We start from the raw sequence: 20,663 nt of genomic DNA, 5'->3' as shown, positions 1-20,663 counted from the left end.
TTTAGAGCCACGTAGGGCCCCTTCATTCTTTTTTTTTTATTTAATTTATTTTGTTTTATTTTATTTATTTTTTAGATTTATTTTTATTTCTATTTCTCTTTTTACTTCTTATATCTTACACTTCGGTCATTTCCTTTTCATATTATATTTTTTTTTCTCCATTTTCTTGTATTTCTTCTTTTTTCATTTGTTATTTTTGCATTTATATCTTTATTTTTTTGTTGTTTGGGACTCCCCATATCTTTATATCTAAATCCCCTCTCCCCCCTTTTTTCAATACTTTGCTATGTTTATGTTTTGTGTCTTCCATTACTCCTTAGTCCTTATCTTCCCTTTTTCTCCTCCTTTTTCTTCTTTGTCTCTTTCCTCTGTATGTACTCCCTCTCTGGCAGTTTTGTTTCCTTCTATGCACTCACACTTTACTCCTTCAGTGTTCCTTCTACTCCCCCTGACTTTGACTGGTTGGGATTTGCCTCGGAGGTGGAGCAGCCTGATGCCATGCATTCCCATGGCATCGGTGGCCCCAGCCAGGTGTTCTTTCAAATTAGCTAATTCGTCAGAAACTCCAACCACATTACTTCCGGTTTCCTTAAACCATCAGTATTTGGAGATTTTGACAAATTGCTGTTTCGACACACCAGTTGTGTTTGGACACAACACCGGCAACTGAATGCAGTCTGGTACAGGAAGATTTAGCTGTTTTGACAGCACATTGGCTAATGAGGACAAAGTTGTCACCACCTCAGAGGTGGCCATTTTGTTGGCTAGTATTAACCAAATACTTTGTCCTCATTAGCCAATGTGCTGTCAAAACAGCTAAATCTTCCTGTACCAGACTGTATTCAGTTGCCGGTGTTGTTGTGTCCAAACACAACTGGTGTGTCAAAACAGCAATATGTCAAAATCTCCAATTACTGATGGTTTAAAGCAGGGGTCTCAAACTGGCGGCCCTCCAGCTGTTGCAAAACTACAAGTCCCACGAGGCATTGCATAGCTGACAGTTACAAGCATGACTCCCACAGGCATAGGCATGATGGGACTTGTAGTTTTGCAAGAGCTGGAGGAGCGCCAGTTTGAGACCCCTGGTTTAAAGAAACCAGAATTTAAGTAGCTGGAGTTTCTGACGAGTTGGCTATTTTGACAGAACACCGGCATCGTCCCCTGGTGCTAGGAGATCGCCGACCACACCGCGCATGCATGGCCGATGGTCTTTTCTATGATTGGATACGATCGGTTGCCAGGCAAACTCGGATCGCAGCACCGACACTGATCCAAGCACAGATCAGGAGCCGCTGCCAGATGTGCCTGCACAACGTACCTATCATGACTGTGGCTCGATTTGCACAGTGTGATCTTGCCAGACAATGTGCACAGGTTAGTAGCCATGTTATTATGGGATCTAGCAATTCTTGTTTTTGTTTTGACATAAGCTTTAGATGTCCGCTTATGTTTACTTGCTTTTGGTGGGATTTATGACGTCACACCTATCATGGGGTGGGTGATCCTTTGATTGCCTCTTTCTGATTGGTTGGTGATTATTTAGATATTGTACACTGTTACCCTACACTTATGACATGCCTGACGAAGGGGCCCTACGTAGCTCTGAAATGTTGCACTGCTCTATGAATTGATCATGCAATAAAAAAATCAGTTTGGACGCTTCCTTGTCAATCCATGGTGTGCTGGCAAATATCTTCATCACTATATTGCAGCCTTCACTTGTCTGCTGCACTTCTGATTTGAAGTGCCAATCTCAGATCTGGCAAATATGTCCTTAACATTTTACTGCCTGAAAGTTCTGTCATGAGGATCCCTGTGACATCACTGGTAATGACTTCACTCAGGAGGCCTCACCCCTTAGATTATATCAGCTGTCATTCACCAGAGTTGTCAGTAGCAGGAGAGTAAAGATTGGAATCAGACGTGTGTCAGCAGACCATACATTTTTTTCTTTCAGTAGGTCGTGGGCTTTGGGCATCGTGATTAACATGGATCTAGATCACTGGATGATGTGATTGATGATGGATTGATGATGAATGCACATTGTGGGGCTGTTTTTGTGACTGAGTAGGGTTACTATGTACTTACTTATTCATAGTGGGAGACAGTATCTGGAGGCACCTTTACTGTTAAAGGGGGCTTCCAGATTTCAATAAGCCACTCACTGGGAGACCCCTATGACCACTTGTCCAGAGTTGTGCAGAAGAGGATGGTATTCTCATCAACATGAGGAAAATTTGCTTTTCCTGGGGCATTCCCCCCTCCCCTTCCACCAGCAAGATAGATAAGGACTGGTATTATTAAGGAGGAGAGGGGGGCTTGTCCTCATCCTCTCTTTTTATGTCCTACATGCTGGGATAAGCGTGTGGATTTTTGGGGGACTTCATGCATTTTTTTTTTGCTTAAGGTTCCCCATTAAAACCCAAAGCAGACCCAAACAGTCCGGTATATAACTTGTGTGGGGGGGGGGGGGGGGGCACTGTATGTTGATGAGGATAAGGACCTCTTAAAGTGGTTGTAAATGCTGAAGATTTTTTACCTTTATGCATGCTATGCATGATGTGAAGCTCTCCCGGGTCTCTCTCTCCAGATTGACTGAGGTGCAGCAACAGGAGCCATTGGCTCTCGCTGCTGTCAATCACAGCCAGTGAGGCAGGAGCGAAGGGATGCAGAGAGGCAGCTTGGGAGCGAGCACACAAGAGTGCTCCTACAGCAAGAGGCTTCATATGGAGGCACTCGGCAAGGCTGGGAGGCCCAGAGCACCGTCAGGGGACCCGAGAAGGGGCGGATCAGGGCTGTTCTGTGCAAAACCACTGCATAGATCAGTTAAGTATGACAAGTTTGTTTTATTTTTTGTAATACCATTTTTTCCTTTACATTCACATTTAGCCACAACCCTGGTCCAAAGGTGGTGGGGGTCTGCAGGCAGGGAGCTTATCAGAATCTAGAACCCCCCTTTAAAAATAAGGGGGGCTCTCAATGAGAATGAGTAAGGAGTACATAGTACTCTTAACTCATTTACAAAAGAAAATGTAACATACAACATGTACGGGGTAAGACACTGCTCAAAACCGACCCGGTGCTTCAAATGTTGATATGACTATGTATGGCCTCAGCCAGCACTGCTCTGGCAACTAGGGTTGCCACCTCATCCCTTTAAACCCAGACACATATTAATTACACAGTTTCTGTGGCTGATTAAGGTGGTAATTAAACTCACTTGGTGCCTTTAATGAGCCTCAGAACCTGTGTAATTCATGTGTGTTCGGGTTTAAAGGGATGAGGTGGCAACTCTACTGGCAACACATCCATGATGCGCTTCGCCCGCCCACCAGGGCTTGGTCACAGAGGTTGGATTTAAGTGGCGTCTTACCCCGTACATGTCTATGCTTCTGGAATAGTGTTATGATGCCTGCTTCCACTCTTGCAGGGACACCTGTTATCCTCCAGCTTTGAGCGGCATTCCAAGTCTTTACCTAAACACATATGTAACAAATAAAAACACAAACGCAGTTTCTTACCTTGACGGGAAAAAAAAGGTTCCACAATATAAATCCATCATCAGTCACGTTGTCCAGGGATCTAGATCCTTGTCAATCACAATGAACTACACTTGCCAAAACAAAACAAAATCTGACGAACCCTAAGACAACAGCCTCTTGTAGAATAACAGCTCCCCAAACAGGCGGCCATATTTAGGCAATGATGTCACCCCCTATCCAACTCCCTTGCTTATGTTGCTGGGGATTCCCAGCCATGTAAAAGAATGGCAAATGATGTCACTGGTTGGTAAGGATGTGGCTGGTGCAAAAACGGTCATGTTTATTCAAGCCGAATGCCCTAAGCCAGGGATCTCAAACTGGAGACCCTCCAACTGTTGCAAAACTAAGTCCCACAATGCCTCTGCCTGGGCGAGTCATGCTTGTAACTGTCAGCCTTGCAATGCCTTATGGGACTTAGTTTCTTAGTTTCACAACAGCTGGAGGGCCGCCAGTTTGAGACCCCTGCCCTAAGCACACATACCTAGTCTCAGACAGCATGGAATGGTCAATATCCCAGCCCCACTGCTGACTGGACAGGGAATAAACTTTATCAATGATGGGCCATCAGTCTGCTCCTTCATTGTTTCAGCATTTTCTCTTGGCAGCAGAGGTTTAATAGCTTCAAGTGCTGCTGTACAGAGGATCAAAAGATGCCAATGTCGGATTACAATACATATCAATAAGGATTCCAGTACTTACATTAGCTGAATTTAAAATACATTGAATTATGTTTAATAAATACATATGTGCAATAAGTAAAGTCAATTTTATCAGCACACTGTGCAATCTAACCTGCATGTGCTTTTTTATCAATCTTACAGGACCACCTGATGAGCCAAAGAATTTTTCCTGTGAAACAAATGACTTGCAGAGCTTACACTGCACCTGGACGCCCGGGCCTATTCATAACTTCTATGGACACCTTGCTGAAAAATACAAATTGCATGAATGGTAAATTGCAGAGAATATGGGGAAGAGGGAGTGTTGGGGTTGGGGGAATTTAATGGAATTAGGCTTAGCTATGTGCTACCCATGTGATAACCAAGGGTGCCATTCTATGGGGGGTAACCTATACAGTAGCTGGGCTGTCAATTTTTTTAACCATTTATCTAAATGTATAATATACATAGGGAAGAGAGAAGCAAAATAGATAATCGGACTGTACAGGCCAGACAAGGAGCTTGATATTTTATAAAAATACAATTTATTGGGTAACAATTATTAAAAAGATCATACAACATATACGTATCTGAATGAGTAAAAACAAAAACAAACACAAACAGTGCATGCAGAGTTCACTGTATAGAATCATACACCAAAAATTAAATGCTGATATGGTAAATCTTCATGTGCCAACGTGTTTCGCCAATTTGCTTCGAAAGGGCTCATGAAAAGCATACAGCACTCATCTGAAGAGAGACAACATCATTTACAATATATTTTACATAATATTTACAAATATCTAGCCTATACGGCAGTCATATGTTTGTCATGCCGGACCCACCTCAGCACAGAGCAGCACTGGCACCAAAAAACTCCTGGGTGGGCGCTGGAGCATCTAGAACACCTTATATACAGCAGATACATTTTAAAACTGAACTACAGGCACATTTCTGAATATACTGATAAAATACACCTGATGCTTTTTTTTACTGCAGTTAGACAACATGGCTAGGTTTTCTTCCTGCCCCACCATGTGCAACAGGCAGAGGAGACCTGATTGGCCCATTGTGCTTCCCTTCTCCTAGTTTGCATACTGCTGTACAGGGAATTACAAGAGACTGAAATCAGGAGTGTTCACGAACCTGTCACCTGGGGTACTGGCCCAAGGTCTCCAGTCATGTGCCCCTGTCTTAGTCCTGCAGCTACAACTTCCTGCTAACTGCTTGTGCTTTTCTGGACAATATATGTAAAGGTAGAAAATTGTACCAAGACCCCTTTCACACTGGGGCGGCGTCAGCGGGAAAACGCTGCTATTTTTAGCGGCGCTTTACCGCCAATTTCACGTCGCTATTCGGCCGGTAGCAGGGCACTTTTACCCCCCCCCCCTTCCCCTGATAGCAGCCGAGAAATTTAATTTTCAATTCTATTCTTTTCTATCTTATTCTATTAAAATTTATTCTATCCAAAATTTAAATTCTGGAAGATTGTTATTTTCCATTTTATACTGTTCTATTCTTTTATTTTCTATTCTAACCTATTCTTTTCTATTTTATTGAAATTTGAATTTATTCTATTCAAAATTCGATTTTCAGAAGGTTATATTCTATTTTATTTTCTATTCTATTCTTCTCTATTCTTTAAATTCATCTAAAAAAAAATTTAATTCATTAAAAAAATTAAATTCAAATTTCAGAAGATGGTTATATTCTATTTTAATCTATTCTATTATTTTTTTTAATTCTATTCTTTTCCTTTATTTTCTATTCTGTTTTACTTTATTATATTCTAAATGTTTAAATTCATTTAAGAATTTAAATTCAAATTTCAGAAGATTGTTATATTCTATTTTAATCTATTCTATTTTTTTATTATATTGTTTTTCTTTATTTTCTATTCTATTTTATTCTGTTTTTTTTTTTTTACATTCTATTATTTTATTTTCTATCCTATTCCTTTATTTTTTATTCTATCCCTATCCTATTTTATTCTCTTCTGAAATTCCAATTTGTATTTGATTTGAAAACTATTAAAATTTGATTCAAAAACTATTTAAATTCGATTGCTATCTGAATTTCGGCCAAAATTTTCATTTTGTTACTTCGGATTCATTTAAATTTGTTACTATTGTAATTTGGAAATCCGGATACATCAAAACTCCCAAATAATGAAGAAAATTATACATTTTGATTTGGAAAATAATGAACTGCACGTTTAGACATGAGTTCTGTTATGGTTATGCAGTAATGTTTGTCTGTCAACTTACCTCTCCATGTGATCAGATTAAGAGGCTAGCCACTCGCACCTGGCTGCTTAAAGCCCCATACACACTATCAGATTATCTGCTGAGTTTTTCCTTCAGATTTACCAAAACCATATAATATGAGGACAAACCTTAGGAGTTTCAATGTGTATGCAATCAGGCAGGCCCTTCTACTACATGGTTTTGGTAAATCTGAAGGAAAAACTCGGCAGATAATCTGATATTGTGTATGGGGCTTAAGTAATCTCTTCTCAAAGCATGGCTCCACCCCAGCCCCTATCAGGGAACTCAATATTAACCTGTGCACTGCAAGCCAGCTCTGCTGATCAATATTGTGTGATTTGGCTTCCGTGTGCTCATTGCTCTGTGTCCTACATCTGATCCTGTTTACCAATCTTGGCTTGTTCTTGACTATCCCTGTTTGCTTGTGACCCTGACCTTTTGCTGTGTTCTCTGTCTCTCTTTGTCTGCTAGTCGCCTTGACCTTTGGCTTATCTCCTTACTATCCCTTGTAGTCCTGGGCTGCTGCTCCCTCTCTGTCCTCATGTAGCCTACCATGAGCGTGAGCTGGGAGACCCTGGGGGCCGTGACCTGGAGTCAGTTGCAGCGCAGTCCATCTTCACTACTAGAGGCTCTGGTGAACACCTGCTGGCTCTTAGACTCCGCGCCCTTGGGGAATCTTATGTTCTAGCTCCTAGTGGGATCCATGTTGGTGCTCCAGTAGACCTGCCTTCCTGACCCACCCAGAGTTCCATCCGCAGCAGTCAGTCGTAGGGTCCACTACCATAGTGGTACACTCCTGACTCCAACGGTGTGCATCTGTCACCTGGACTCAGGTGACCTGACAAGTTCTATTCATCATGGCAACTTTTCACCCTACGTGTGTCCAAGGGTGCCCCAAGACTTTCTAGATCTGAACTATGTTCCTGGCTGAAATCAAGTCAAAAATCAATGATCTGTAAAAAAAAAAAAAAAAAAAAAAAAAAACATGGCTGCCTGCTAAGACGTTAGGCAGCCACATGCTAGTGTAGCACCCTTACAGTTAGCCGTTTGGCAAATTTAGTGTTACTTTCTACTGCAGGCACAGAAGCAGTAATTTATTTAGAACAGTCTGTTTCACAGGTTGCTAGTTTGATTATCTCCTCATCTCTAGAAAAAGATTCTGCAGTTTAGGGTGTAGGGATTCAAATTCCTGGTCTGAATATTTAGTAGGACCTAGCCAAGGTGTGCCCAGATGGTGTCTGGGTTACTGTTATATAGGCTGGAATCCCAGAGGTTCTCTTCTCCCTTTGTGGGGATGGATCCAGAAGCTCAAGGGAAGGGGGGCTACTTTCCTTTGTACAGAAATGGAAAGTGCACTATTCTGCTAGAGGTTCTAGCTCTGGGTTGATCATTGCCAGGATCTGTGATTAGAGCCAAAATCCCCCCTTATGTGTAGCACTCAATGGTCCTGCAGCTGCCAGAAGCTAGACCATTTCTGCACTTTTTTGTTAAAACCTATTCAGCAATCCTCCTGGTCCACAGCTGGGGAGGATATAGTACTGCTGCAGCTTAAAAGGTAGAGAAGAGTCCTCTGCAATCTGTGCACCAAGCATTTTTGAGTATCTAACACCCTACTGTCTTCCCAAGTTAATAGTTACTTAGCAATAAAGTGCAAAAAAAACACCCCTAGACTGGCCATTGAGCCTGTGTGGATGAGATGCTGTTGTGCGCCGTCGTTACCTGCTCTGACTAGGGAAAGAACTGTGGACAGTTACAGCGGGCCTTGCAAGGGTAGCACTACTCTAGTTTTGCTCTGGTACCTCAGAGTAAAGCAGAGCTCATTAAAAGCTCAGTGTACTGAATGGTTGGTTTAGTAAAGGCAAATAGGCCTATTTGTCTTTACTAAATCAATCCCTATGTGTCCTAAATATTGTGCTGCTTGCACTATAGTATGTGAAACCAGGGCGGTCTTTAATATTGATTGGACCCTGGGCAAAACTTTAATTGCCCCCCCCCATGCAGTTTCGCTCCGCACCTGCTCTGAGACATACAATAAATAGCAGCTAGACTCAAAATCGGTTTACTGAATGAGATCAGGCAGCGATTGCGATTGGTTGCCAGAGGTTACAGTGTATCATTACCGCTCACTGATTGGTTGCTAGAGCTTACAGCACACATTACAGCTCACTGATTAGTTGGTAGAGGTTACAGCACATAATTTCTGCTTGTTGATTGGTTTGCTAGAGATTACTGTGGATATGACCTCAGGGGGACATGGTATACATATCAATGCGGCTGCAATATACATATGAATGCCGGTAATTTACATGTAAACACAGGGTCTGCAGGTGAGTCATCTGTACACAACAATAGTGCAGAACTGGGCAGAATTAGTAACAGCACTTCACACTGAGATATTGGGACACAGCACAGGACTTAAACCTCAAGGGATGAGGAAATTTAAGCCAGGATAGTTGGCAAGTTTGAGGCAGCTGCTTTGGGCCCCACAACGACAGGGCCCAGGGCAGCTGCCCCTTTTGCCTTGCCTTAAAAATGGCCCTGTGTGAAACAAAAGCTAAGCCCAAGAACGCAGCAGAGCCCCTGGATTTGCTAGATAATATACTGTGGATTCTAAAATACCCGGTGTGCCCCTGCCCAATGGTTGCATTGGGTGGATGAACTGAGATTGTCTAAAGAACTGTGGTGTAAAGTACAGTTAGTGAAGATATGACCCAACATTCAGCAAAATTAGAAGTATGACTACAGGATCATATTTGGCAAGATTGCAGAACACAAAGGACACCAAAGGGACTCGGTGGAAGTTTTGAGGACACAAGCTGTAGGTGCTAGGGTGTAGCAATGCCCCTGACTGAAATAGTAACCTCATAGAATCATGATTCATGTTAGTATTGGCCACCAGATGACTTCTCTTCTTGGTCAAAGCCACGGCAGGGAACAGGATCAGTGTGCAGCAGGTGCACTGATTGGCTGCCTCTACATGAGCAAGGAGCACAAGGAATCTATACTTGAATAATGGCTTTTGGTCTGCTTCATCCAAGTATTTAAACCCATATTCTTATGAGAGTTTGAGTGTTTCCTGTGTGGTTGAGTCATTTGAATGTTAAGTTAGAAGACTGGAATGTGGAATTTATTTCCCCACAATGACTTCCGCTGCTTATATCTCAGGATCTGGTAATCACTATGACATGCGGTTTTCACTAATGATGACCTCTGCTCATAACAGTTGTCGCTGTATGCCAGATGGTGACAAAAGGAAGTTATACAAGATAAGATATGATCTAATAAAATAATTCACACGTGTCGATATAAACATTTATTGGACTCAGACTCATTCTGTTTCATGGTTTGTTTCTTACCTAATGAAGGTTATCTGGAAGGTCGGATTCTTGCTCCAGACAGAATTGTGCTTGGCCCATTGCAAACAACCAGCAAATCTATAACTTTACATTGACCGTTACAAATACCTTGGGTGAGAAGAGTTCACAGGCTGTTGTGAATCTAGCAGAGAGAGGTAAGTTGGTAAAAGTACTATTCATCCATAGATGGCCATTATTTATTTACACAGTGTCGCTCTTATATGGGTTTTCATTAAAATACATGGGGGGGGGGGGGGGTTTGATTTACTAAAGGCAAATAACTTTGCTTAGTTTAGTGAAAGTTTCACTTTGCAAAGAATACCCAGTAACCTGCAAAGAAAATAAAAACAAAATATATTTTCGCTTGCACATGACTGGATGATGGAAGTCAGCAGAGCTTCATTTCATTCACTAAGGCTCGATTCACATCTATGCATGTTGCTTTTGAGCGTTTCTGCAGTGATTTTCGTGGCGCTTGCCGCGTTTTTGGATACACGTTTTTACAGCGATTTGGGGGGGGGGGGTTTACACTGCATCTAGCTGGTTGCCAAGGAGAGGGTCGGGAAGCCAGCCGCCACGTCCTTAGCTACTGATGAGTCATCAGCTGTCAGCTGACTTCCCACTGAATATAAAAGAAAAATGTCAGCTAAAAAAAAAAAAAAAAAAAAAAAACGAGAAAAAAAAATGGCGTGGGGTCCCCCCCAGGTCCATACCACCAGGCCCTTGGGTCTAGTATGTATTCAGAGGGGACCCCCGTGCCAAAATGTAAAAAAAAAAAAAGAAGATATGGATTTTGGGGGTCCGTCCCCCCCCCAAAAAAAGCCATATTTTTTACTTTTTTCTATAATAAATATCCCCAAAAATGTCAAAAAATTTTTTTTTGCCAGTTTAGGTCGATATGTATTCTACATATTTTTAGTAAAAAAAAATAGTGTATATTGATTGGTTTGCGCAAAAGTTATAGCATCTACAAAATAGGGAATAGATTTATGGCATTTTTATTATTCTTTTTTTTAATATTAGCAATGGCAGCGATGTGCGATTTTTATAGGGACTGCAACATTGCAGCGGACAGATCAGACACTTTTGAAACTATTTTGGGACCATTGACATTTATACAGCAATCACAGCTAGAAATAGCCACTGATTACTGTGTAAATGTCACTGGCAGGGAAGGGGTTAAACACTAGGAGGCGATCAAGGGGTTAAAGCATGTTCTAACTGTAGGGGGGGTGGAGGGCTACCTAGGACTTGACAGAGATCACTGCTCCTGATGATAGGGAGCAGTAGATCCCTGTCATGTCACTGGGCAAAACAGGGAAATGCCTTGTTTACATTTACCTATTCTGCCTCTCCTCATTGCAATTGCAGGCCACCGGCAGACATTGAGTCTGTGGGACCTGAGGGCAGACTCCCCTGGCAGGCGCGCGACCGCTAGCCCAGGAGTAAGAAGGGACGTATGGATACCATTTTTTCACACCTGTGCCATTCTGCCGATGTACATCGGCGTGTGCGGTGGCCGGGAAGTGGTTCGGGGTAACCTCCCTTGTAAAGTGCTACTTATTTTAGTAAATCAACCCCAGAGAGTGAAAACTGGACACAGAGTATTCTGCCAGGACAGCAGACTTACCCTGATAGTGGTAAGAGGTGATTCAGTGTGAATCATCCTTGTGTGCAGCACAGCAGAGAACCATTTACTATGGAATACTTCTGACTCTGTGGTTTGTGGCGGAGCAGATGACCAGAGCGGAGCGATCAGAGAGAAATCCTGGTCATTATTACAGAAAGTGCCGATTTATAAAAATAGTAGAAAAAATATTTTGTTGCCCACATCTTCTAGCTGGAGACTTCTGTGCAATTTATACCTTCTATTGGAAAATGGGCAGCGGGGATCTGGCAGGCTGCTATAGGCAATGCACATATTTATAAATCCAGGGTGTTTAGTAGTTATAGAGGCTTTCTGATGGTGAAATAGAAGCCTTCAGAGGCTGATGGTAAAAATTAGCATTTTCTTAGATTTAGCCGCTAATTCACCTAAACCTCCCCTGGCCATTAAATTCAATGGGTAGCACCACCGAAGTGCCGGCAAAGCGCCGCTGCACTTTTAACCCTTTTTCGGCTGTTAGCAGGGTTTAAAAGCACCCCGCTAGTGGCCAAAAAGGGCCGCAAAAACAACCGCAAAGCGCCGCTAGAAAAAATTCCTTTAGATTTACCTTCAAATATGTAGTGCAAGGACCTGCCTGATTGCATACAAATTAAAAGCATTTAGGTTTGGCCTCATATTATGAGTTTGGTAAATCTAAAATAAAATTGTACAGCAAAATTGTATAAATCAAAAATCAAATCTATAAATCATGATAATATTGTATCAGGATATGGAGACAGGGCAGTGCTGGAGTGATACATGCTCAAGTAAGAGGGATTCTACTAAGTTTTAATTTTTAGTTTAAGAAACTGTTTTACCTGCCAAAGGTTTATCATTCTGTGTGGCCAGTCTTGTGATTCCACACAGTTCTAGAAAACCACTGCAACACTGCTTGGTCAGAAACAAATCCCCAGCTTGCAGCCCACTGACTGGACAGTGATGGGGTAGCATTACACCAATGGGTCATCCCTCTGCTCACTCTGCTATCTCCTCCTGTCAATTTTGTCCTGGTCAGCCCCTGTGCAGTACAGCGGAACCTGATTAATTGTGCTAACTCTCACCTTCCAAGGCTGAGTGCTGCTGTTTCAAAGATCGGTATATATATATATATGTATATATACACATACACACACACACAGTATCTCACAAAAGTGAGTACACCCCTCACATTTTTGTAAATATTTTATTATATATTTTCATGTGACAACACTGAAGGAAATGATACTTTGCTATAATGTAAAGTAGTGAGTGTACAGCTTGTATAACAGTGTAAATTTGCTGTCCCCTCAAAATAACTCAACAAACAGCCATTAATGTCTAAACCGCTGGCAAAAAAAAGTGAGTACACCCCTAAAAAGGTCCAAATTGGGCCCAAAGTTTAAATATTTTGTGAGGCCACCATTATTTTTCAGCATTGCCCTAACCCTCTTGGGCATGGAGTTCACCAGAGCTTCACAGATTATAACTGAAGTTCTCTTCCACTCCTTCATGATGACATCACAGAGCTGGTGGATGTTGAAGACCTTGCTCTCCTCCACCTTCCATTGGGGATGCTCCACAGGTGCGCAATAGGGTTTAGGTCTGGAGACATGCTTGGCCAGTCCATCACCTTTACCCTCAGCTTCTTTAGCAAGGCAGTGGTCATCTTGGAGGTGTGTTTGGGGTTGTTATCATGTTGGAATACTGCCCTGCGTCCAAGTCTCTGAAGGGAGGGGGTCGTGCTCTTCTTCTGTATGTCACAGTACATGTTGGCATTTATGGTTGCGTAAATGAACTGTAGCTCCCCAGTGCCAGCAGCACTCATGCCACTCCATGCCATGAAACTCCCACCACCATGCTTGACTGTAGGGAAGACATACTTGTTTTTGTAATTCTCACCTGGTTGCCGCCACACACGCTTGACACCATCTGAACCAAATAAGTTTATCTTGGTCTCATCAGACCACAGGACATGGTTCCAGTAATCCATGTCCTTAGTCTGCTTGTCTTCAGCAAACTGTTTGCTGACTTTCTTGTGCATCTTCTTTAAAAGGGGCTTCCTTCTGGGATGACAGCCATGCAGACCAATTTGATGCAATGTGCAGCGTATGGTCTGAATACTGACAGGCTGACCCCCCACCCCATTCAACGTCTGCAACAATGCTGGCAGCACTTATACGTCTATTTCCCAAAGACAACCTCTGGCTATGACGCTGAGCACATGCACTCAGCATTCTTCGGTCAACCATGGCGAGGTCTGTTCTGAGTGGAACCTGTCCTGTTAAACCGCTGTATGGTCTTGCCCACTGTGCTGCAGCTCAGTTTCAAGGTCTTGGCAATCTTCTTGTAGCCTAGGCCATCTTTATGTAGAGCGACAGTTTAGAGTTCTTTGTCATGCTGAACATCCAGTGACCAGTATGAGAGAGTGAGAACGATAACACCAAATTTAACACACTGGCTCCTCATTCACACCTGAGACCTTGTAACACTGAAGAGTCACATGACACCGGGGGAGGGAAAATGGCTAATTGGGTCCAATTTGGACATTTTCACTTTGAGGTGTACTCACTTTTGTTGCCAGCGGTTTAGTCATTAATGGCTGTGTGTTGAGTTATTTTGAAGGGACAGCAAATTTACACTGTTATACAAGCTGTACACTCACTACTTTACATTGTAGCAAAGTGTCATTTCTTCAGTGTTGTCACATGAAAAGATATAATAAAATATTTACAAAAATGTGAGTGGTGTACTCACTTTTGTGAGATACTGTATATATAGTTTTTTTTTTCTGCCTTATTGTTCTTGCTTTCACAGTATTACATGACCATGTATGTTTTTCAGATTATAATTTACATTATTCTTTTGTTTATTCCATTTTACATATGACCAGTTCGCCCCATCACTCCTACAAATGTAGTGGCAAGATATGTGAATGCAACAGATGCTGTCTTAGTCTGGACTTTGAATGCCGACTACTCATCTCTTGTACTGCGTTGTCAGACTGATCTGAAGGAGAGCGCAGTAAGTGGAATATAAATTAAAGCTGTGCTATTTTATCCAACCTAAACAATTCAGCAGCTGTATATGTATATTTAGCTAAGAAAAAGCTAGGTGCACACTGTAAAGCCTTGTACACACGGTTGGAGAATCAGTCGGAATGCGTCTTATCGGACCGTGTCGTCGGATAATCCGACTGTGTGTGGTATGCATCGGACTGATTCCGTCAGAATTTCCGTCGGACCCAATTTTCCAACATGTTGGAAATATTTCCCGACCAACTGGGCCAGTCGGACATACTCCGATCATGTGTAGAGAATTTTGATCGGACCAAGTGCCACGCATGTTCAGATCAAATTCCTACATCAAAGCTATTGGCTACTAGCCTGAATGTAGTCCCATCGTAACGAAATTACGTCATCGCGTTCTGAAAGATCGGATTTTTCGACAACTTAGTTCGACCGCGTGTATGCAACAGTTTCGGACACAATCCGTCAGACTATATCTGACGGACAAAATCCGATGGATTTGGTTGGCAGAATCTCCGACTGTGTGTACAGGGGCTTAGAGATGTCCAACAACATAACATAAAGCTCGGGGCACTCACACAGGTAATTGAAAGGGCATAAAAAAAAAATCCAAAGCTCACCGACAGTTCAATGGGTGACAATCCTTGAAAGCGGTGGGCAGTGACCCACCAAAGCATTGGTTAATAAAGTCTTGGCTTATTTGCGTTCTTTCAAAGACCTGAGTTCCATTTTACTTATTATCCATTAATATATTATTTTATATTATTATCCATTACTATATATGCTCCAATATGGAGATTCTCCTAGAGTTAGGACCAAACTATCTTCTAGGGACCTTGACAAAGCAAATCGGCTTCCAAACATATTTGCATATGTTTTGCAACCACAGTTGGGGTGGTTGTCATTTTACCCAACTCAGGAGAGCTTACAATCTAAAAGTTGCCTATATACTATATCACAAATATATTATATCTTTATTGTGTACTAACGCACCGCAATGCACCTCTTACCCACAATTAGGTCAGAGGAAACATGCATTTAAAAAAAAGAACTATGCAGGAAAATGTGCACATAAAAACACATGGAAGGGACCATTCACACTACAACACACCTAAAAATGCTCCTGCAATCAATTGCATTTCTGAACATTTTTATTCGCATTTCAATGCATTTTTATGTTCAGTTTTTAAAATTCCACTCACCTATTCCTTGTTGTGGGTGAGAGTGTATTGCATTTTGATGTGTTTACATGCATTGCTGTGCGATGTTATGCAAATATGTTGCATAAAATCGCACAGCTATGGAATGCAGAGAAACCCCATATCTGGTGTGAACATGACACTTATGCCTCGTACACACGGACCAGAGTCCGCCGGACAATCCCCCCGTGTGTCCGGCTGACTTTTTTTCCCCAAAAGACTTAGAAAGAAGTTTTGGCTCAAAGTTGACAATCCGGCCGTTTGTGTGCTAGTCCGCCGGACTTTTGAAATGAACGGACTTGCCCGCACACAGAGAAAAGTCTGTACATTTTGAACACGGCTTTAGAAGACTATTGATTGTTATGCGCTATTTCAGTTACCTGTGTTTTTCAATGAGGGAAAATTCAGGTAACTGCATATAATGTGAATGGCCCTTCTAGTCAATACTTTTTCACATGTAATGAGGTGCATCCTCCTTCTTGGAAATATTGTCAAGAGCTCTCATTACTTGACCTTCCCTCTTAGATTGTAAGCTCTAAGGAGCAGGGCCCTCGGATTTCTACGGTAGTAAAGTGTATGGTATTTTTACTGTCTACACTCAAGTTGTAAAATGATGCGTAAACTGTTAGCGCTATATAAATCCTGTGCAATAATAATTAATTAGTTATATAAGTGTATGAAACATTCCTCCAAGACTGTCAGTTTACCATGGGTAGACTGAAATTTACACATTTCAAACGTCTATTCATCCTCTAGTGAAGGGATTTGTAAACCCCAGTCTGGGTCCATGTGGTATATTCCATACAGTGCTTTAATCCATTAAAAATGTAGGAAATTGAAAGCTGGTTTATATAAAAGATCAAAGCCATCCTTGTATAACCTTACATTAACGAAGAAAGGCATACGGCAGACCCCCCCCCCCCCATTTCCAAGAAGGGTGTCGGCAAAGTTGTACAGTAAATACTGGCAATTCCACATGTGGAATGTAATCCTTAAACTGTCTCTGGACAGTATCCCTTGAGAGTTCTGGAATGCATCAGCAACTATAGTGTCCTATCTCCTATGACACATGTGCTTGAATCCTCCAGATAGGACACATAGATCTCTAGTGTCAATTGATATTCCTTATTTTCCCAACAGAAGAAGTTTGCAAACAAGATGGTAAAAGTCCAGACTATATACTGTCAATACTGTATCTTACAAAAGTGAGGGCACCCCTCACATTTTTGTAAATATTTTATTCTATCTTTTCATGTGATAACACTGAAGAAATTACACTTTGCTACAATGTAAACTAGTGAGTGTACAGCTTGTATAACAGTGTAAATTTGCTGTCCCCTCAAAATAACTCAACAAACAGCCATTAATGTCTAAACTGCTGGCAACAAAATTGACAATTATTTTGCAGCACTGCCTTAACCCTCTTGGGCATGGATTTCACCAGAGCTTCACAGGTTGCCACTGGAGTCCTCTTCCACTCCTCCATGACGACATCACCAAGCTGGTGGATGTTAGAGACCTTGCACTCCTCCACCTTCCGTTTGAGGATGCCCCACAGATGCTCAATAGGTTTTAGGTCTGGAGACATGCTTGGCCAGTCCATCACCTTCATCCTCAGCTTCTTTATCTAGGCAGTGGTCATCTTGGAGGTGTGTTTGGGGTCGTTATGTTGGAATACTGCGGCCCAGTCACCAAAGGGAGGGGATCATGCTCTGCTTCAGTATGTCACAGTACATGTTGGGATTTGTGGTTCCCTCAATAAACTGTAGCACCCCAGTGCTGGCAGCACTCATGCAGCCCCAGACCATGACACTCCCACCACCATGCTTGACTGTAGGCAAGACACACTTTGTACTGTCTTCCTTGTACTCCTCACCTGGTTGCTGCCACACACGCTTGACACCATCTGAAGCAAATAAGTTTATCTTGGTCTTATCAGACCACAGGACATGATTCCAGTAATCCATGTCTTTAGTCTGCTTGTTTTCGGCAAACTGTTTGTGGACTTTCTTGTGCATCATCTTTAGAAGAGGCTTCCTTCTGGGACAACAGCCATGCAGATCAATTTGTGGCATATGGTCTGAGCACTCATATGTCTATTTCCCAAAGACAACCTCTGGATAGGACGCTAGCACGTGCACTCATCTTCTTTGGTCGACCATGGCGAGGCCTGTTCTGAGTGGAACCTGTCCTGTTAAACCATTATGGTCTTTGCCACCGTGCTGCAGCTCAGTTTTAGGGTCTTGGCAAACTTCTTATAGCCTAGGCCATCTTTATGTAGAGCAACAATTCATTTCTTCAGATCCTCAGAGAGATCTTTGCCATGTGAGGTGCCATGTTGAACTTCCAGTGACCAATATGAGAGAGTGAGAGCGATAACACCAAATTTAACACACCTGAGATCTTGTAACACTAACGAGTCACATGGCACCAGGGAGGCAAAATAACCAATTGGGCCCAATTTGGACATTTTTACTTAGGGGTGTACTCACTTGTGTTGCCAGCGGTTTAGACATTAACCGCATCCGCCCTGAAAGATTTGACCCCGTTCCTGACCAGAACACTTTTTACTAAATGTGCGTCGCTTTAACTAACAATTGCGCAGTCATGCAATGCTGTAACCAAAGGAAATTTGCATCCTTTTTCCCCATAGAGCTTTCTTTTGGTGGTATTTGATCACCTCTGCGGTTTTTATTTTTTGCGCTATAAACAAAAAAAGACTAACAATTTTGAAAAAAAAAGTATATTTTTTACTTTTTGCTATAATAAATATCCCCCAATTTTTTTTTCAAAAAACACATATCTTCAGCAGTTTAGGCCAATATATATTCTTCTACATTTTTTTTTTTATACCAAAAATATCACAATAAGCCTATATTGATTGGTTTGAGTAAAAGTTATAGTGTCTACAAACTAGGAGAAAGATATATGGCATTTAAAAAAAAAATGTTTTACTAGTAATAGCGGCGATCTGTGATTTTTAGTGGTACTACGTCATTGCGATCAAGGGGTTAAATGTGTCTTCCCTCAGTGTGTTCTAACTGTATCGTGATAGGACAGAGTAGGAGAGGAGATACGTGTATCAGGTCCCCGCCGTGTGGCGCGCCTTCTGGTGGCCGAAAGAGGGAAGGAAGTAACCATATAGGAGAGCCATTGTGCCGCAGTATATCTGCGTGAGCCAGTCGGGAACTGGTTAATGTCTGTGTGTTGAGTTATTTTGAGGGGACAGCAAATTTACACTGTTATTCAAGCTGCACACTCACTACTTTACATTGTAGCAAAGTGTCATTTCTTCAGTGTTGTCACATGAAAAGATGTATAATTTACAAAAGCATGAGGGGTGTACTCACTTTTGTGAGATACCGTGTGCGTGTGTGTGTGTATATATAGATATATATATCTATATACACATATATACACATACACACCCATTTGTTTTTTTTAAATATACAGTATCTCACAAAAGTGAGTACACCCCTCACATTTTTTCAAACACAAGGAATACATCGCTCAGAGCACTGGAGCCTTAGTATAAATCTGGAAGTTGTAATCCGGGTGCCAAAGCTGTGGTGTCCTCCCATCTGCCAAAAGACATTATAGCCAACAGAAAAAGACAGCGGGCAACTCCATATACCTCTCATATTTTTTTTTTTTGCCATACCAGTGAGTACAAAGACAGTAGCAGACGTGTTTTGGCAATTAGCCTTGTTCACTGCCCCTCACATTTTTGTCAGACTCCCTGCCCCTTGTTTTGGGGAAGGAGTTCCTTTACCATTTGATGATAATAATATATATATTAGAGGCTTATTTTAGCCAACAGAAATAGTTGCATATATATATATATATATACACACACACACACACACACACACACACACACAGTGGGGCAAAAAAGTATTTAGTCAGCCACCATTTGTGCAAGTTCTCCCAATTAAAAAAATGAGAAAGGCCTGTAATTGTCATGATAGATATACCTCAACTATGAGAGACAAAATGTGGAAACAAATCCAGACACTCACATTGTCTGTTTTTTTTTAAGAATTTATTTGCAAATTATGGTGTAAAATAAGTATTTGGTCACCTACAAACAAGCAAGATTTCTGTCTCTCACAGACCTGTATCTTATTTTGTAAGAGGCTCCTCTGTCCCCCACTCATTACCTGTATTAATGGCACCTGTTTAAACTTGTTATCAGTATAAAAGACACCTGTCCACAACCTCAAACAGTCACACTCCAAACTCCACTGTGGTGAAGACCAAAGAGCTGTCGAAGGACACCAGAAACAAAATTGTAGACCTTTACCAGGCTGGGAAGACTGAATTTGCAATAGACAAGCAGCTTTGGGGTGAAGAAATCAACTGTGGGAGCTAAAATTTGAAAACGGAAGACCTACAAGACCACTGATAATCTCCCTCAATCTGGGGCTCCACGCAAGATCTCACCCGTGGGGTCAAAATGATCACAAGAGCGGTGAGCAAAAATCCCAGAACCACACAGGGGGACCTAGTGAATGACCTGCAGAGAGCTGGGACCAACGTAACAAAGGCTACTATCAGTAATACACTACACCGCCAGATCCTGCAGTGCCAGATGTGTCCCCTTGCTTAAGCCATTAAATGTGCTGGCCTGTCTGAGGTTTGCTGGAGAGCATTTGGATGATCCAGAAGAAGAGTGGGAGAATGTCATATGGTCAGATGAAACCAAAGTAGAACTGTTTGGTAGAAACACAACTCGTCGTGTTTGGAGGGGAGAGAATGCCGAGTTGCAACCAAAGAACACCATACCTACTGTGAAGCATGGGGGTGGCAACATCATGCTTTGGGGCTGTTTCTCTGCAAAGGGAACAGGACGACTGATCCGTGTACATGAAAGAATGAATGGGGCCATGTATTGTGAGATTTTGAATGCAAACCTCCTCCCATCAGCAAAAGCATTGAACATGAAACATGGCTGGGTCTTTCAGCATGACAATGATTCCAAACACACCGT

At 42.0% G+C, this 20,663-nt stretch overlaps 1 protein-coding gene across 2 annotated transcripts in view; it reads left to right on the top strand.

Annotated features, from left to right (window-relative positions):
- The window catches only part of OSMR (oncostatin M receptor), an 86,637-nt gene that overhangs the window by 39,095 nt on the left and 26,879 nt on the right, over positions 1–20,663 (top strand). For both annotated transcript variants that reach the window (XM_077462827.1, XM_077462826.1), the window contains exons 6-8: positions 4,364–4,493; positions 9,834–9,979; positions 14,339–14,469. In XM_077462827.1, coding sequence (XP_077318953.1) covers positions 4,364–4,493; positions 9,834–9,979; positions 14,339–14,469 — 407 coding nt within the window. The remainder of the gene's footprint in view (positions 1–4,363; positions 4,494–9,833; positions 9,980–14,338; positions 14,470–20,663) is intronic.

This window comes from Lithobates pipiens, unplaced genomic scaffold (genome assembly GCF_037356315.1).
Source record: "Lithobates pipiens isolate NorthernLeopardFrog02 unplaced genomic scaffold, aLitPip1_a1.2 Scaffold_3, whole genome shotgun sequence".
Classification (NCBI taxonomy): Eukaryota; Metazoa; Chordata; class Amphibia; order Anura; family Ranidae; genus Lithobates; species Lithobates pipiens.
Note: the sequence above shows the minus strand (reverse complement) of the source record. Positions and strands in the feature narration are given on the sequence as shown.